Source organism: Belonocnema kinseyi, chromosome 6 (genome assembly GCF_010883055.1).
Source record: "Belonocnema kinseyi isolate 2016_QV_RU_SX_M_011 chromosome 6, B_treatae_v1, whole genome shotgun sequence".
NCBI classification, from domain to species: Eukaryota; Metazoa; Arthropoda; class Insecta; order Hymenoptera; family Cynipidae; genus Belonocnema; species Belonocnema kinseyi.
The window spans coordinates 78,506,398-78,522,345 of NC_046662.1; the positions used below are offsets into that span (position 1 = coordinate 78,506,398).

At 27.6% G+C, this 15,948-nt stretch overlaps 1 protein-coding gene across 5 annotated transcripts in view; it reads left to right on the top strand.

The window, feature by feature from the left end:
• Positions 1-11,552: 11,552 nt before the first annotated feature.
• LOC117174728 (adenylate cyclase type 2) overlaps positions 11,553-15,948 on the top strand; it is a 134,369-nt gene continuing 129,973 nt past the window's right edge. For 3 of the 5 annotated variants that reach the window (XM_033364049.1, XM_033364050.1, XM_033364051.1), the window contains exon 1: positions 13,413-13,713. In XM_033364049.1, the coding sequence (XP_033219940.1) occupies positions 13,686-13,713 (28 nt within the window). In that variant the 5' untranslated portion in view covers positions 13,413-13,685. Of the gene's footprint in view, positions 11,739-11,827; positions 12,019-13,412; positions 13,714-15,948 lie in introns of those variants that run through there. The other 2 variants (XM_033364047.1, XM_033364048.1) reach the window with 2 other exon arrangements.

The following is a 15,948-nucleotide window of genomic DNA, read 5'->3' on the forward strand; positions in this document are numbered from 1 at the left end:
TTATACAACATTAACAAAAGAATTTATTATCATATACTATATTATTAAATCTATAATTTGTTAAAACAATCTAAAATATTATAATTAAAATTACTCCGCCGTTATGGCACACAAAAAACTGAGATTTCCAAACTTATTTTCCACAACAACGAATAAAAACTATGCCTTTGCACATATTTTTTGGGCAGATTAGAAGGAATTAAAATAATTGAAAATAAAGCACGTAAGTATGGAATTAAAAATAACCTTGACAAAAAATTGAGATTTGCAAACTTATGTTGCACACGGAGGATATAAACTTTGCAAGTGCACATATTTTCTGGACAGATTAAAAGAAAATAAATTAATCGAAAATACAGCATGTAAGTATGGAATTAAAAATAACCATGAGAGGTGTGTTACTACTGATCGGATCAAGAGGAATTAAAAAAGTGGAAAATATGTCCACCTGCATGGAATACAAGTGTCAACCGTTAAGGAAATAAAAAAGATTTAGTTTCGGAGCTAAACCTGTTCTTTCTTTGAACACTTGTTCCGAATTCCCAATTCCCGATGGAAAATTAGCAGATTCAAACAAATTAAATAAAGCTCACTCTTTCGTTTAAATCTGAAAATATTAATGTTTAACTATTCTTCTCTTCTTAGCGGGTAATTACATAATTATTGAAATATTACCTGTTTGTTCGAGTATAGAAAAATTAGGACTCACATTTCGTTTCGCCAAATTTTTGATAGATATTAATATTTGAAAGTAATCATTTGTTTTCGAAGAATACGCCTTAATATGTAAAAAATGTAATTTGTTTAAATAATTACTTTTTTAAACAATTTTCTATCATTATTTTATTTTTATTATATGCTTTTCATAAGTAGGCAGGAGAAAATGCGTTCTAAAAATAAACTTGAGGAAATAAATTGTTTAAGCATTAAAAAGTGTAGAAGAATGATTAGAAAACAAAATAGTACATAAAAATATGACAAGCACTCGAAAAATGGAAGAAAAATTAAAACAAAATAAAGTGGGTTAAGCAATTTTAATTTGTGAAATGAAATGTTTCTCTTGATTTTTTAGATATTATTTAAATTGATATAAATTTATACCACTATTTTGAACAAATAAAAAATAATATTGTTTTAGAATACTTTGAGTTTAAAGAATGCTTGTATAGATTATTCTTCGCTTACAATTTTTTATGTAATATTTAAATAATAATTATTTGACAGAAATGCGATAATTTCCTATTTTTACTAGTGTGATTTTGGAGCCAAGTTTTTTTTTCACTTACACATAAATAATTTGTAATGATAACAGAAAATGCAGGACCTATTTTAATGAGTTTTATAATGGTAATGTTCAAATGTTTAAAAGCACAACTGAAGAATTATAAAACTACAGTGTTTAAAAAAAATCATTTTACTGTTACAAATAAGATTTTCAATGATAATAGAAAGCTTAGTACATTTTGATTTGAAAATTAAGAATTTTTCAACAACAAAAAAATTTAAAGAAAATTCTTACATTCGGGATTAAAGCAAAACATTTTTTTAACAAACATACGTTGCTATATAAATTTGTAGTGAAAACATTGTTTAACCGTAATGCTTATCAAACATTTTTATTCTTACTACAGTATTATTTTTTTATTTAAATGTTTGTCTATAAGGAAAAAATTTTGTCAACAGAATATTTGAATAATTACTTTAATACAATGTTTTCGATAATTTCGTATTTTGACTACAGTGATATTTTTAAATGAATTAAATTTTACTTTCACAGATATAATTCCTCAAGATAAAAAAAATTGATTACTTGAAAGTACTTCTTTCATACAAAATATTGTTTCAAGGGTATTTTTTATACAAAAAGAATGTTAAAAATTTGTTTTTCATGAAATCCACATCTTTTTGACAACTTAAAAAATTGTTTAAGACACTGAAATTGTTTTCATTAAATTGACTTTACTATAATAAAATGTTGAAAGAACATTTCAAGATTTATTAATAAAATAAAGTAAAATAAAATACAAGAACATTTTAAATTAAGGAATTTTATATAATTTGACAACTGACATGAGATATAAACTAAGGAATAACACTCCTTCAAAATAAATAAATTTTAATTTTAATTTAATTCCTTGAAACACTTTCAATTGTATAATTGCGTACCTACAAAAAATTATGTAATTTTCACAGATTAAATAAAATTGATTGATGAGGGCTACCATTATATGCTGAAACGTTTGAAAAAATTTAATTACTTTTAATTCACCTGACCCCGAAGCCTAGAGAGAATGATGAAATTATATGAACAAATTATTTTATCTTTACAATTAACTTAAAAGCTCATAAAGTCTCGAGAATACATTCATTTTATGATCTACATGAAAAAATAAAATGACTAATCAAAATAAAATTGTTTAAGGCCATGTAATAGTTATCGGATTCCAACCTTGCCGACATTTTTTTGCAACAACTGACATCCCAACGAATTGAAGCATCAAGTCGAAAATTTGTGAAATTAATTAGAATGCACTATAGAAGGCTTGTATGATCCTAAATTTCAGAAAATAAAAAATAAAACCCTTTTAAAAATTATCCGCAATTAAATTGTTTTGTTGCATCAATTTAGGACCCTACATACTACAAACATTCCTTAGTGCCTTTTAATTGATTTGGCAAATTTTCAACTCGATACACCAAATTCGTGTGGACCTAAGATTTTGCGCAAAAAATGCCGGTAAGGTAGGGATCTGATAAATATACCATGGACTTAAGCTTAAACATTTGAAAATAAGTTAAATAATTAGCAGATATTTTTAATTAACCAACTAACAATGGTTTATGAAAACATTGTCAAAAACCGTTAATAACACTCAATATCACATAAAATTGATGTTTGTCACTTATGATGTTTTATCAGGGAACTCATAGCAATGCCTTCAAATTGTTAGCAATAATTTTTCTAATTCAATTTTTTCTTACTGCCGCTTTTTACCATTTTTTAAACAACGGCTGAATTTTATTAAATTATGGCCCTTTTTCGAGTAAACCTTACCTACAACTCTACTGTTTCCAACTTGAAAAAAATTCATTAATCTTTAAATGTAGTTATTTATTTAATATATGTTTTCTTTGAAAAAAATAGGTTTAAAGATTTCAGTCACAAAAACAAGAAATTCAGCAACCATTTCATTAAATTCAACTATTTTCAAAAATCATGGAGAATCAATTATAAGAAAAAAATTAGTTGTAAAAAACATTAACATAACTTTTTTGTAAATTTGAAAATTTTTCATTAAAAATCATGTTTTTAATTTTACCATAAATAACATAATCAGTAATATTACTTCGATTTTCGTCACGACAATTACTTTAATATAGAACCAAAGGGTGTGGAATCGCATATAAAATAGAGCGAATACAAAATGAAATTTAATTAGTTAATTAACTTCGTTAATGTATCGCATAAAGTGCCGTCTTCTTCAGTTCTAAAGAATTGGCGCATGGAAGTTAGGGATTAAAAAGGCTCCTTTTATTCAATTTTTCCAATGACTTGTGTCTCAAAGAGTATCATTTTTAATTTTAATTTAATAAAATTAAGTTTAAAGATTTATTTTACCATCCTCAAAAAAGTTGATGTGGACAAATCAATGTTTAGCCTACCCAATTCGGTCGATTTGGAAGTTTCTTTTTAAATGAAAGATTTTTATGTTTTGACAAAAATTGTGCGTTTAGATTTTTGATTAAAAAACTTGTTGAATTTCTTATTTTACAAAAAAATTTACATCTTTTTTATCTTTTCAGAAATACAGTTTTATTTTAATATTTTCATATTTATTCAACAAAGTCTTTTATGTATGCTAAAACTCTGAAAATAATATCCAGTGAGTTAGAATAATTCAACTATACACAAAATTAATTAATAAGTTATTTTTCGGATTCTAAATCATCCAAATCCAGAGTTTTCGTATAACATTTGACAAAAAATACTGTTTTATTACAATGAATTAAAAATAGATGTTCTTTGGCAATTGTTTAAACAATTTTTATCAACAAATTCATAGTGTGGATATACCTCAATTAATACGCTCAATATTTTACGGCATGAACTAAAAATGTATTTTTGATGACTTTTTCCATGATAATTGGCAAATTTACAAGAATTATGAATTAATTAAACAATTTTCATTAATAAATTTATAATTTGGGTATTTTTCAAGAAATAAGCACAAATTGTTCACGAAATCAACTGCCAATGTCTTTCCGACGACTCTTCGCTATATAATACTTTGAAAATTGATTAGAGTTAAGAATTCTTCAAACAATCCTCATAAACTTTTTAAAGGCCCTTTGCTATGATATTTTGAAAATTTGTAAAAATTGTGAGTTATTTAAGCAATTTTCATAAACAAATTCAGTTTGACTATTTCTTAACAAATAGGCTCAATTTTCATTTACGAAAACAGCTAAGAATGTCTTTTCGATAACTTTTTGCTACGATATTTGTCAAATTTACAAGAATGATTAATTATTTAAACAAATTTTATGTCTAAATGGTTTAAATAATGATTTGTTTAAATAATTACTGACCCTTATAAATGTGCAAAGAAGTGGGACGATGGTTGTGGGGGCTAAAGCATAGGCTTTGGACCCACTTCGTCGGCTTGCGGGTTCGATTACCGCCTCGCGCTCTGGAAGAGCCTCGGCGGCCCATGCAGTGAACACTAGCCTAGCAAGGGAGTTAGTTGTTTATCTCCGGAGAGTCGTGGGACCGGTACCTCTAGAGAAAAAGGTTTTCACTAAGTACCCAAACCTGTTGCTCTTGGTGGTTCGGAACCCACCTTGAACTGTAGATCCCCTTCCCTCTAGCAAGTAAGTGTGTGGAGGGTGTGTAAAGGAATAGGGAAGACGGTGCAAGAAAAATGTAAGCCCTTAAGGGACACATTAGAAGCTTCCATTCCTATAAATGTGCAAAGTATCGTGGCAAAGAGACATCATGAAGATATTCTTATTTATTCTGTAAAAAATTGAGCCTATTCCGGGAAAAATATCCAAACTGTGAATTTGTTCATCAACATTCTTTAAATAATTGCAAAACGGTATCTATTTTCAATTAATCGTAATGAAACTTTAATGAAATCTTAATGAAACAAAACAAGTTTTCTTTCTTAATTTGTTTATAATTTGACTATTGTTAAACGAAAAAGGAATGAAATTTTATATAAAAAATCCAAACTTACAAATCTTTGAAAAATATTTTTATTAAAAAAAAACGTCCGAATCGAATGAATAGGCTAAAATTCATTTGTTCACAGAAACATTTTTTTGGCCCACTCTGCAACATGGTACAGTGGGGTAAAATTACGGGAAAAAAATGTTAAAAATACAAAGCATAACTTGATTATTTGTTATAAATAAATGAGTTGTTACTAACAATTGTATTTTCATAAACAGTAGAAGAACATAAAATGTGTATTTCTTATTATTATGAACAATTTTAATAAACAAATACGCAGCTTGAGTAATGCTTAAGAATTTAAGGTACTTGTGTCTTAACGTGATTTGTTCGATATCGCAGTGATGCTTCTGTAAACTATATTGACATTGTATGAAAAATGTGATTGTTGTAAGCAAATTTGATAAACAAATGCCCAGCTTGAAAATTTTTTTTATTGTCCGAGGTACTTTTTTTACATTCTCATCAAGAGAAGGTATTAGATTTGTGTAAAATTTGACCCATCCCATTTTTATCAAATGTTCACGTTTTAAGACCCCCTGAATCCGAAAAACAGGTTTTTACGAATGTGTCTGTCTGGCTGTGTGTGAATGTGTGTGTATGTGTCTGTTTGTCTGTAAATTTTTAGTTTGTCAGCACGATAACTTTCGAAAGAATTGACGGATTAAATTGGCTTTTCGTATACTCTTTTAGTATCCTAAAATTAAGGTCAAGTTCGTTAGCCAGTCATTTTTGTTGAAAATTCAAGAAGTGAGCGTATTTTGAAAATTTCTGAGACTACTTTTTTTTAATTCAAAAATTGTTTGTACGGATATTCATAGTATTAAATCAGACGATCAATTTATCCTTATGACTTTTTTTTATAAAACCGAAATTTACCATAGTTATAGCATTTACAAAATTTAAAAAAACATGAAAATCAACATTTTAAGCCAAATAACGCGCGATATGAAAGAAAATTCAAGAAAAGAAAAATTTTTGTTTTTCAATGCCCTACAAGATTATTAAAAAAAAAAGAGTTTTCGGTTTCGGACTTAAAGGAGTGCCGCAAATTGAAAAGAAAAATGACTTTTTTGATTCAGAATAGCGTACAGCCCACAAATCTTCACCGATTTCGACAACAAAAAATTGCAAAAAAAAGCTAATAAGATTTCTAAGAGAGTTGTCCAGCCTGATTATTGAATTAGGTTTTAAATTTTTTTATAAATAAACAAATATGACGAAAAAATTGCCTTTTTTCTATTTGACGTTCCCGGTGCTCGTCAATAGCAGGACAATATGCAAAAAATATACAAAAAAATTTGTTATCAACAAATTATTTGTTAAAAAATTTTTTAGAAAGATTTTCCATAAATACAAGTTTTTTAAAGTTATGTTGCAAGAAATTGAAATTAAAACAATATTATATGAGAAAAATTCTCTTCTGGTTATAAATGTACATATTATAAACAAATTTATTGCACAAAGGCAGTAATCAGACATTTTTCAACAGAAATATTCATTTTTTTGGTTAATTTTTTTTCAATTTGGAAATTTATAATAATTTTTAAAAATTCATGATTTGTTGATTAATCTTATAATTTTTTAAACATATTTAATAAACAAATGCATTATTCGGGCGTTTGTCGATAGAAAAATTTTGTTGTTTCAATTGCAGTACTTTCAGTTGGGAACTTTATGAGACAATTAAAGCAAAATTCATAATTTTTTGATCAATTTTATGAATTTTATAAAACAAATTTAATAAACAAATGCATTATTGGGGCATCTGTCGACGGAAAAATTCTTTTTTGTTTCGATATCAGACTTGTAATTGGGATCTTCATAATAAATTCGGCAACCTTCATGATAAGTTGACAAATTTTATGTTTTTTAAAAACAAATTTAATAAAAAAATTCATTATTCGGACATCTGTGGGTGGACAAATTTATTTTTTTCGATATCCTGATTAAAACTGTTGACATAGAAAAAACGAATTTTTCTGTCGACAAATGTCTGATTAATGCATTTGTTCATCAAATTTGTTTAAAGAAATAATAAAATTTAATAACTTATCATGAATGTTACTGAAATTCCTATCAAGTTTCCATATGAAAAGACTGGCATTTAAAAAACCGAATTTTTCTACCGACAAATGCCCGAATAATGCATTTGTTTATTACATTTGTTTAAAATGTCATAAAATGAATAAAAAAATCATGAATTTTGTGGCAAATATCATAAAGTTCCGAATTTAAAGAAATGTGCAACGAAAAAAACGAATTTTTCTATCGAAAAATGCCTGATTACTGCATTTGTTCACAAAATTTGTTTATAATATAAAGAATTGCAATATAACTAGAAAAAACTTATGATTATGGAAAATCATAAAAAACATTCGTTCAACAAATAATTTTTTTATAAAAAATGTCATTGTTTAATGCATAATATTGGAACATCTTTAGCTAATATCAGTTTATGAAATTTAGGCGATTTTATCACTTTTCCTGTTATTGGCGAGCACTGTGAACGTCAAAATAGATAAAAAGGCCATTTTTTCGTCTTATTTGTGTATTTATAAAAAATTGAAAACCTAACTGAAAAATCAGGCTCGACAGCTCTCTTAGAAATCTTAACAGCTTTTTTTCACATTTTTTTTTGTTCAAATCGCTTAATATTTGTAGGCTGTACGTTATTTTGTACCAAAAATGACATGTTTTTCCCACTGTGGACCGGGAATGTGAAAATGAAATCATATGAACTCCCATCTAACACAGCACTGCTGAAAGTTGGTTGAAATTCCCAGCATAAAAGACTAACCAGCTATGACTCTTGGTTCAAACTAACTGCCTCCCACCTCCAGCCCCCAAACCCTCGTTAATCGAAGTTTTGTGGGTCACTGAGGTAGGGATTTAATTTAGAAGTTAAAAAAAGGTAATGCTGATGTTTCGACCGTATGTGCTACGTTTAAATCGTAAAAATAAAATTGGAAATGAGTAAATTCAGTTTTTGAAAAACCGGCAGTAAAATGTTTAATAACAAATTTTTTTGAGGAATGCGCATTTTTTTAAAAGAGACAATGAAAGTACGTCTGTTTTAATATCAATGCATGTTATGAGTTATAATAATATACATTTATGGAAATGATATAAAAGTTGAGATACCGACCGCGAGCATTATACACGATACATTATCGAGAGCGGAGTACGAGATAAATATATTATCGAGCGCGAGAACAAACAGTCGCGCGCCCTGGGTGCGCTCAAAATTGCGTACTGTCATTTTAGTATCGTGATTTTCATATACAATTTTTATAAAAAAATCCATAGTTTAATTTATTGTTTATAACAATCATTTGTTTCTGTTTGATATATGCTTCACATTGGCAACCCAAATAAAGCAGATTTAAAAAACCTAAAACTCCTAAAAATTGCTCAAACTATACACTTACGTATCAAATTTGTTTATAGCAATAATTTTTTTCATAAAATTGCAATATCGTTTACTAAAGTATTACTAGCAAGCCTAAATGTTGCTTATAAGATTCACAAAATTTCCATGCAATGACAATAAGATTTACTGAAGCATCTGTGCCAAGCCAATCAAGCACATTTAAAAAAAACACCTCAAACTTTTAAAAATTGCTTAGCTGCCTTTATTTATAAAATTTCGTTATAACAATAAGAAATACACTTATTTTTATATTTAATGCTTGTGTGCTCTTGTGAATTATATTGAAAATAAAAATCACTTCATAAATATCCGACCCTCTTCAAGAATCACCTAACAAAGCTTATATCAATACAGATGTTAATAAAAATTATTCATTTTCCGAATTATGCTTTGCGAGTGTTTATTTATTCATAACACATTAATACCAATCATTTCAAATGAATTACGCATTGTTAAAGCAACCATATCTTAAATTTTATAGTTATTAAATTTTTTTATTATGTTCGAATAAAGTGAATAAAAGAATTTCTTTTCAAAATCTACAGAGTTCCGAAACCGGTGATCGCCCCCCTCCCAGAATTTTTTTTTTTACCTTCACTTTTTTTTCACTGGGAAATTTAGAGAAATTATAAAAAATACTATTATTTAAAAGGTTGCAAAATATTATGTATAATAATCTGTGAACTTATTTATTCACTGTGTCTACAGTGAATGTTCCGGAGTCCACGGTTCTTTTGGCGTGTTTTTTGTCTCGCGACTATTTCTATCCTGGTAATTCAACGGTTTTAAAAATGATTAAGGTTTTAAGGCTTGCAATATTGGAAATTCTTCAATTTTCACTTATAAAAATGAGAATGAATGTTTTTTTTTTTTTCGTTGCAGAAATCTCATTTTTCAATAATAAAATTCTATACAATCTTTTCGAATTCTATTTTAAATTGTATACATACCTTTCAATAAGTATCATCTTTGGAATTTTTATTATTAGTTTTGTTTTCTTTTTAGGTTTTTCCACTAAAGACCCATAGCACTGCGTTTAAAACGCTATTGTACTATTCATTTTATTTGGAAACCCCGGAGAAGCAAAGGTCTATATTAGAAGCACTCGCATTTTCCTGAAAATTTTGCCAGGTGAGAGGAAAACTGCAGAAAAACGCATGCTGAGTTCAGCCGGATTTTCCTAAGTCGAGTTTGAAGATAAACGCTCCACCATGACCGCATCCAGATTCTTCAAGAGTCTCGATTCACAACGCAGATAATGTCGCCAGTTTAAAATTTCTATATTTCCAATTTAAAGTTATAGTTTAAATTAAATTAAAATAAAGTGTAAATTCTGTAATAATTTTAATTTTTGATCCCTTGAAAATAAAATTCTTTAGCTTTAAAAATTTAAATTTTCAAATATTTCTTTCAAAGTTTCTTGAGCTTAAATACTCTACAGGAACTATACCACTCTTCTAATGTTTATTATTTTATATAAATAAAAAATTCAATTAATCAGTCAATAATCAATCATTCGATTTGAAAAATGTAATCCTCAAACTCGAATAAAATAAAAAATTACGAACCCTTCAAATTTTTACAATCTATTGAAATCCAATAAAATTGCTTGAAATTTCCATGAAATACCGCGAAATCTAATATTTCCTAAAATCCTAGAAGATTTATTAAAATAACTTGAGAGCTTTAAAATCCTTGAAAAACGTTGAAGTTCTCAGAAATCTGATTATATCCTTAAAAAATCCCATGGAATATTTTAAAATAGCATGAAACCTTTATAGGTCATTTAAGAATGTACACTACGTACAATCAATCCCAAAAGTTGCCTATCTTTAAAATGATTGATAAGATCGACAAAAAAAATCTATGATTAATTTCTGTAAATCTTGATGGAGGCTTCTAAGCACACTTCAGAAGAAAAATCAGGTAAAAATTGTTTTTTTTTCTTAACAGTAGTTAATTAAAGGTTTAATTTTTCCTTTCTCTTTAGGGAAAAGTTGCAATTTTTATTTAATCCTAATGAGCAAGGCCTCATTTTATTCTTATAAGGATTCTCTAAAACTCTATTTGGGTGGTGTTAATTAAAATTTAAACTATTATTGTTTATTACAATAATAACTATATGATTTCTTAATTATTTTTTTAAAATAAAATCAACCCAAATATAATTTGAGAGAATCCTTAAAAGAATAAAATGAGGCCTTTCTCATTAGGATTAAATAAATATTGTAACTTTTCTCTAAACAGAAAGGAAAAACTAAACCTTTAAATAACAACTGTTAAATTGACAATTTTTACCTGATTTTTTTTCTGAAGTGTGCTTAGAAGCCTCCATCAAGATTTACAGAAATTAATGATAGATCTTTTTTTGTTGATTCTATCAATCATTTTAAATGGGAGATTGACTTTTCGCTCCCGATCCTCACAGGCAGCCACCGGCTGAGGGGAGCGAACGTCCCCTTCCACAGCACGGCCTACATCAGTAAGTCCACCAATGTCCAGCCCTTCTATTACTTTTCTAGATGATAAAATTGTATTAAATTAGATGCTTATAGAGCTATACGTAAATTAATTCATGGCCTCCCTAAAGATTTGAAGGAGACGCAACAGATAATTAGCGATTTGGATTTGAAAACTAAATTCGGTGATGATTTTGTAACTTTAAATAAAGAGACTGAAAATTTTGTAATTTTTACAACTGAGAAAATTTAGAATTATTAACTATTCAATTTCGAACACAGGTTAAATTTAACAGTTTTCATTTGCCTAATACATTTCAGAACTGTGAATCGAAACGCAAGCATTTATTTGTTTTAAAACAAATTAAAATGTATCAGTCCAAATAACTTTCGAGATTTACCTTTGTCAAACTAGTATCGCGTTATTATGGCGGACTTAAAAAGTAAAAGTATAATTAATAATTAAAAATTAAAAAGTAAAATTTTAGCAATTCTTAGAAACTAATAACTAAAGTAAAAGTAAAGATTTATATGGGCAAAATTCTTATTTGAATTATTTTGACATGCTATAGTATTGTATAGTATTGACATGTGGATTAGGTCTACTGAGGTTACCACTAAAAAAACGCTCCTTATTATGCTTTACCTCCATGGTGGTGCGGAAAAAAGCATAAAAATCTATTTCCAATACAATTTCAGATATCACTGAACTAGGAAGGGTGAAGGAAAATAGGGTCGGCATTGCTTGAGAGGGCGCAATAGAAGAGGATGGATCCATGGTCCGTGCAGTGGAAGGTGACGTTCGCTCCCCTCAGCCGGTGCATACCTGTGAAACTCGGGAGCGAAAAGCATACTACCCTTTTAAAGATAGGCCACTTTTGAGATTGATTGTACGTAGTGTATATCCTTAAAATCGTTCCAAATCTTTCAAAATTCTAGGAAATTCTGATAATCATAAAAATCTTTATAAATCCCTTCAAAATTTTTTGAATCTTTGGGAAATTCCTTGCATTTCTAAGAAATACACTAAAATATTCTAAATCTTTTGAAATCTTTTTAAAATATTGGAAAATCATTTTAAATCTTTGAACTCCCTTCAAATCTCTCAATTCGTACGAAAAAATTCCTTGAAATATTGTCAAATCTGTTGAAAAGACATTAAATTATATAAAATCTGTTAATATTTCTCGAAATCTCTTTAAAAATTGGATGTCCTCTGATATCCTTTGAGATCCTTGAAAATTAATTAAAATACTTTATTGAATCTTCAAACAAATTTTTAATGGCTGCAATCCTTGAAAATCTTATAAAATCCATTAAAAATTACTGAAATATTTGTAATTCTAGTGAAATCCTTTAAAACTTATAGTTATATTATAAAATGTTTGGAGTTTTTTATATTTATAACAATCCGTTAAAAATTAATTAATATCCTCCCATAAAAACCGTATATAATCTTACAAAATGTTCATAAAACTTTAGAAAATTCTTTGCAATTACTTATGTTTAACTTTTATTTATAAAAAGCCTTTTAAATCATTGAAATAATAATGAATTCCTCAATTAATTCTTGTGAAATTCCTTGAACTGCCGTAAAATCTTTTAATAAATTTTAATTCATTAAAACGTTTAAATGCTTTAAAAAATGCTTAAAGCATTTAAAATCCTTAGGAATTCCATGAATTTCTTGAGAACTATTGAAATATTTTTTATACTTTAAATCCCTTAAAACTGGTTAAAGTCCTTTTAAATCCTCGGAAATCCTGAAATTCAACTATTTGGTTAAAAATTCGTCTTTTTATGTAAAATTTATCTATTTGGTTAAAGATTCAAACATTTTAATAAAAATTCGTTTTTCTTGTAGAAAATTCAATTTCTATTGTAGAAAACTCATCATTTTGTTAAAGTTAAAATATCGTTCTTTTGATTGAAAAAACATGTTTTATGATACTAAACATCATCTTTCTTGATTAAAATAGAACTTTTTTAAATTCAATTTTCCTCGAAAAAAATCGTCTTTGAAGTGAATTCGTGACTTACGTGAAAAATGACCCCACTTCCCCTGTTTTGAGAGAAACCCAACTAAGGTCAGTTCTCTGGATCTACGCCTGGTTAGTTTCAATTAAAAAAAATTGAAACAGATTTGCGGAGAAATCGTATTTCGATTTTTTTGTTTGTAATTTTGCCCCACTGTGTAACGTCGCGGCATCACGTGCTTGCGAGAGTTATTTTGAACACACTATAGAAAGCTCAGAGAGAGCGTCTCGTGCAGATCTGCCACCAGTTGCAGGCGTCGCGACCGCGAAAGCGGGCCGACGGAAGTTCATACAACCCCCGCCTCTGAAACTTAAGCTCAACTCTATGAATTGTAATTTAATCTTGTTCATTTCAAAAACCTTTTTTTTTAACAAAAATATTTCGACTAGAAGTTTCAAACTTAATTAGTTCAAATCACTCGTGTTTGTGCTCAGTACAACATTTTTTAAATTTTAGATTCATGAAATAAATCTTTTGTGATAGAAAAGTTCGATTCGTGAAAAGTTTACGAAAAGGCAGAATGGAAGAAGACATTATTGAAGATGAAGGTAAAAAATGATGTTAGGATTGATGCTTTATTAAGTCTTTAAATTAAAAGAAGTCATTTTTTATTTGGCGAAGCACTTAGCATTTTTGGTAATTGATATTTCTAAAGTTAAAATCCATTTGTTGTTCAAAATTTCAAAAGGATTCTTTTTATTTAGTAGTTGTGGAATTCCATTATAAATTGCAATTTTTAAAATTACAACAATCAGATGCAGAATAGAATAGTAATTCCTAATTAAACTTGACCTTGCATCTTCAACTGAAGCATGAATGCATTTAAAAAATGATCTGTGAAGGCTTTAATAAATTATAATTTAACGAAATTTAATAAAATAATTACTCATTAAAAAATTGTTTTTACGAATTAAAAATTATTAAAACCTGCCATCAGGTTTCTTATTTAATCAAACACTTAAGGTAATTAGAATTGAAATTGCATGTCGAATAATTTCAAATTCGATGGCGATGTGGGTAAATTAATATTTAATATAGAATTCATCTGAAGATCGCAAATGATCAAAGGAGATCGGGGTGAAATTTACATTGCACTGAGTATCCTGATAGTTTCAAAGCCTTGAAATTCCAAAAGGCCAACATATGAAATCCTACATATATTATATTTCTTTGAGTTATTTATTTTTCACTCCTTTTCAAGGCTTGATCTTTGAACCTAGCAGTACATTCTTTTTAAAGCTTTTTAAATAGATATTTTCCCCCTTTTTGTGATAAACGATGCTTATCACAGTTTGACTTCCATCTTTTCAGTTTCCTGTTGTGAACATAAATTTTTGTTTGCTCTGTGCGATCTAGAACTTCATGCAATTTTAGCTAAAATACTTTACGGAAATGGTTTCTTTCCTATATTTAACTCACATTTTTTAAATAAAAAAGAAAGTGTTAACTAATTGCAGTGATGGCATTATTTTCCTATTCCCCTGCTGGTCCCTTTTCTCTCAAATATTCCTTATTTCCTATATTTTCGAAAAACTTCATCTTTCTACTTTAAATAGACGATATTTGAATTACGCGGAAAATTCTTCCAAATAGTTACGTTTGAAAAATTGGAATTATATTATTAGTTATTATACAAGAAAAAACTTTTTTTTTACCAAAAAAGTTGGAAACTTACATAAAATAATGATTTAAAAATATATTTTCTCATTTAGTTGTTTTACTATCGCTTTTTACCGATTTTGGAAAAGTTGTTGAATTTTAATCAATTGTGGTTGATTTCTTCTAGGAGAACGTTCCCTACAACTCTAATGTTTCCAGTTTTTAATCTTTTCTTTGAAAAAAAATGGTTTTAACGATTTTAGCCATAACAATATTTACCTTTGAAATTGAAAACAATAGAGTTGTAGAGAATGTCTTTCTCGAAAAAATAAGACATCATTAATTCCAATTAAAACATGTTTTAAACGTGGGTGAGAAGCGACGTTTAAAAATGTTTTCTTTTAAAATAATGTTTTTAATTTGAAATTACATCATCCGTGATATTATTTTGATTCTTCAAATCATAGAAGAAATTTGAAAACGAAGTATTTGAAGTTGAGCGCTTCTTAATTGAAATGTACAAAGTTTCATCATTAAAAATCGAACATTCCAATATGATCAGCTGCAAATTTAAATGTTCTATCTTTAAAAATTTAAAGTCAAACGTTAAGAATTGAGCTCATTGAATTTTAAATCAGTATAGACTCTTTGAGCAGTCTCAAACTTCATTTTTAAATGTAACCATAACAAATTCACAACATTTATTTCATCGATTGCAAATTAACTATTTAGGATATGAATAGCACTTTGAAGCTAAAATATTTTTTCGCCAAACATATACAAATTATTATTTTTTTAATTTAAAACATTGAAGTTTGAGAGCATCGAATAGTGTAGTTTTAAATGAGAATTCAAAATATTAATTACACTAAGAAAAATATAATAAATCTTGGAAAGAAGTATTTAATATTCTTGAATATGAAAACTATTTCAAGCATATTTATAAAAATAGTTTCTTTTACCAACTTTATTTTTTGTTGTTCTTTCAGACATTTAAAAATAAATGTTAAATCTTTTGCCTATTTTTCTTTCTTTTCGTGAAAAATACTCTATTTCCTCTTTTTTGAGCTACTTTTACTCTGTGATTGTTGTAATTGCAACAAATTAATTATACCTTCATGAAATCAATACATTTTTCTCACGTAAGGAACAGTTCTAAAAACTGGAAAAATATACTATTCAAT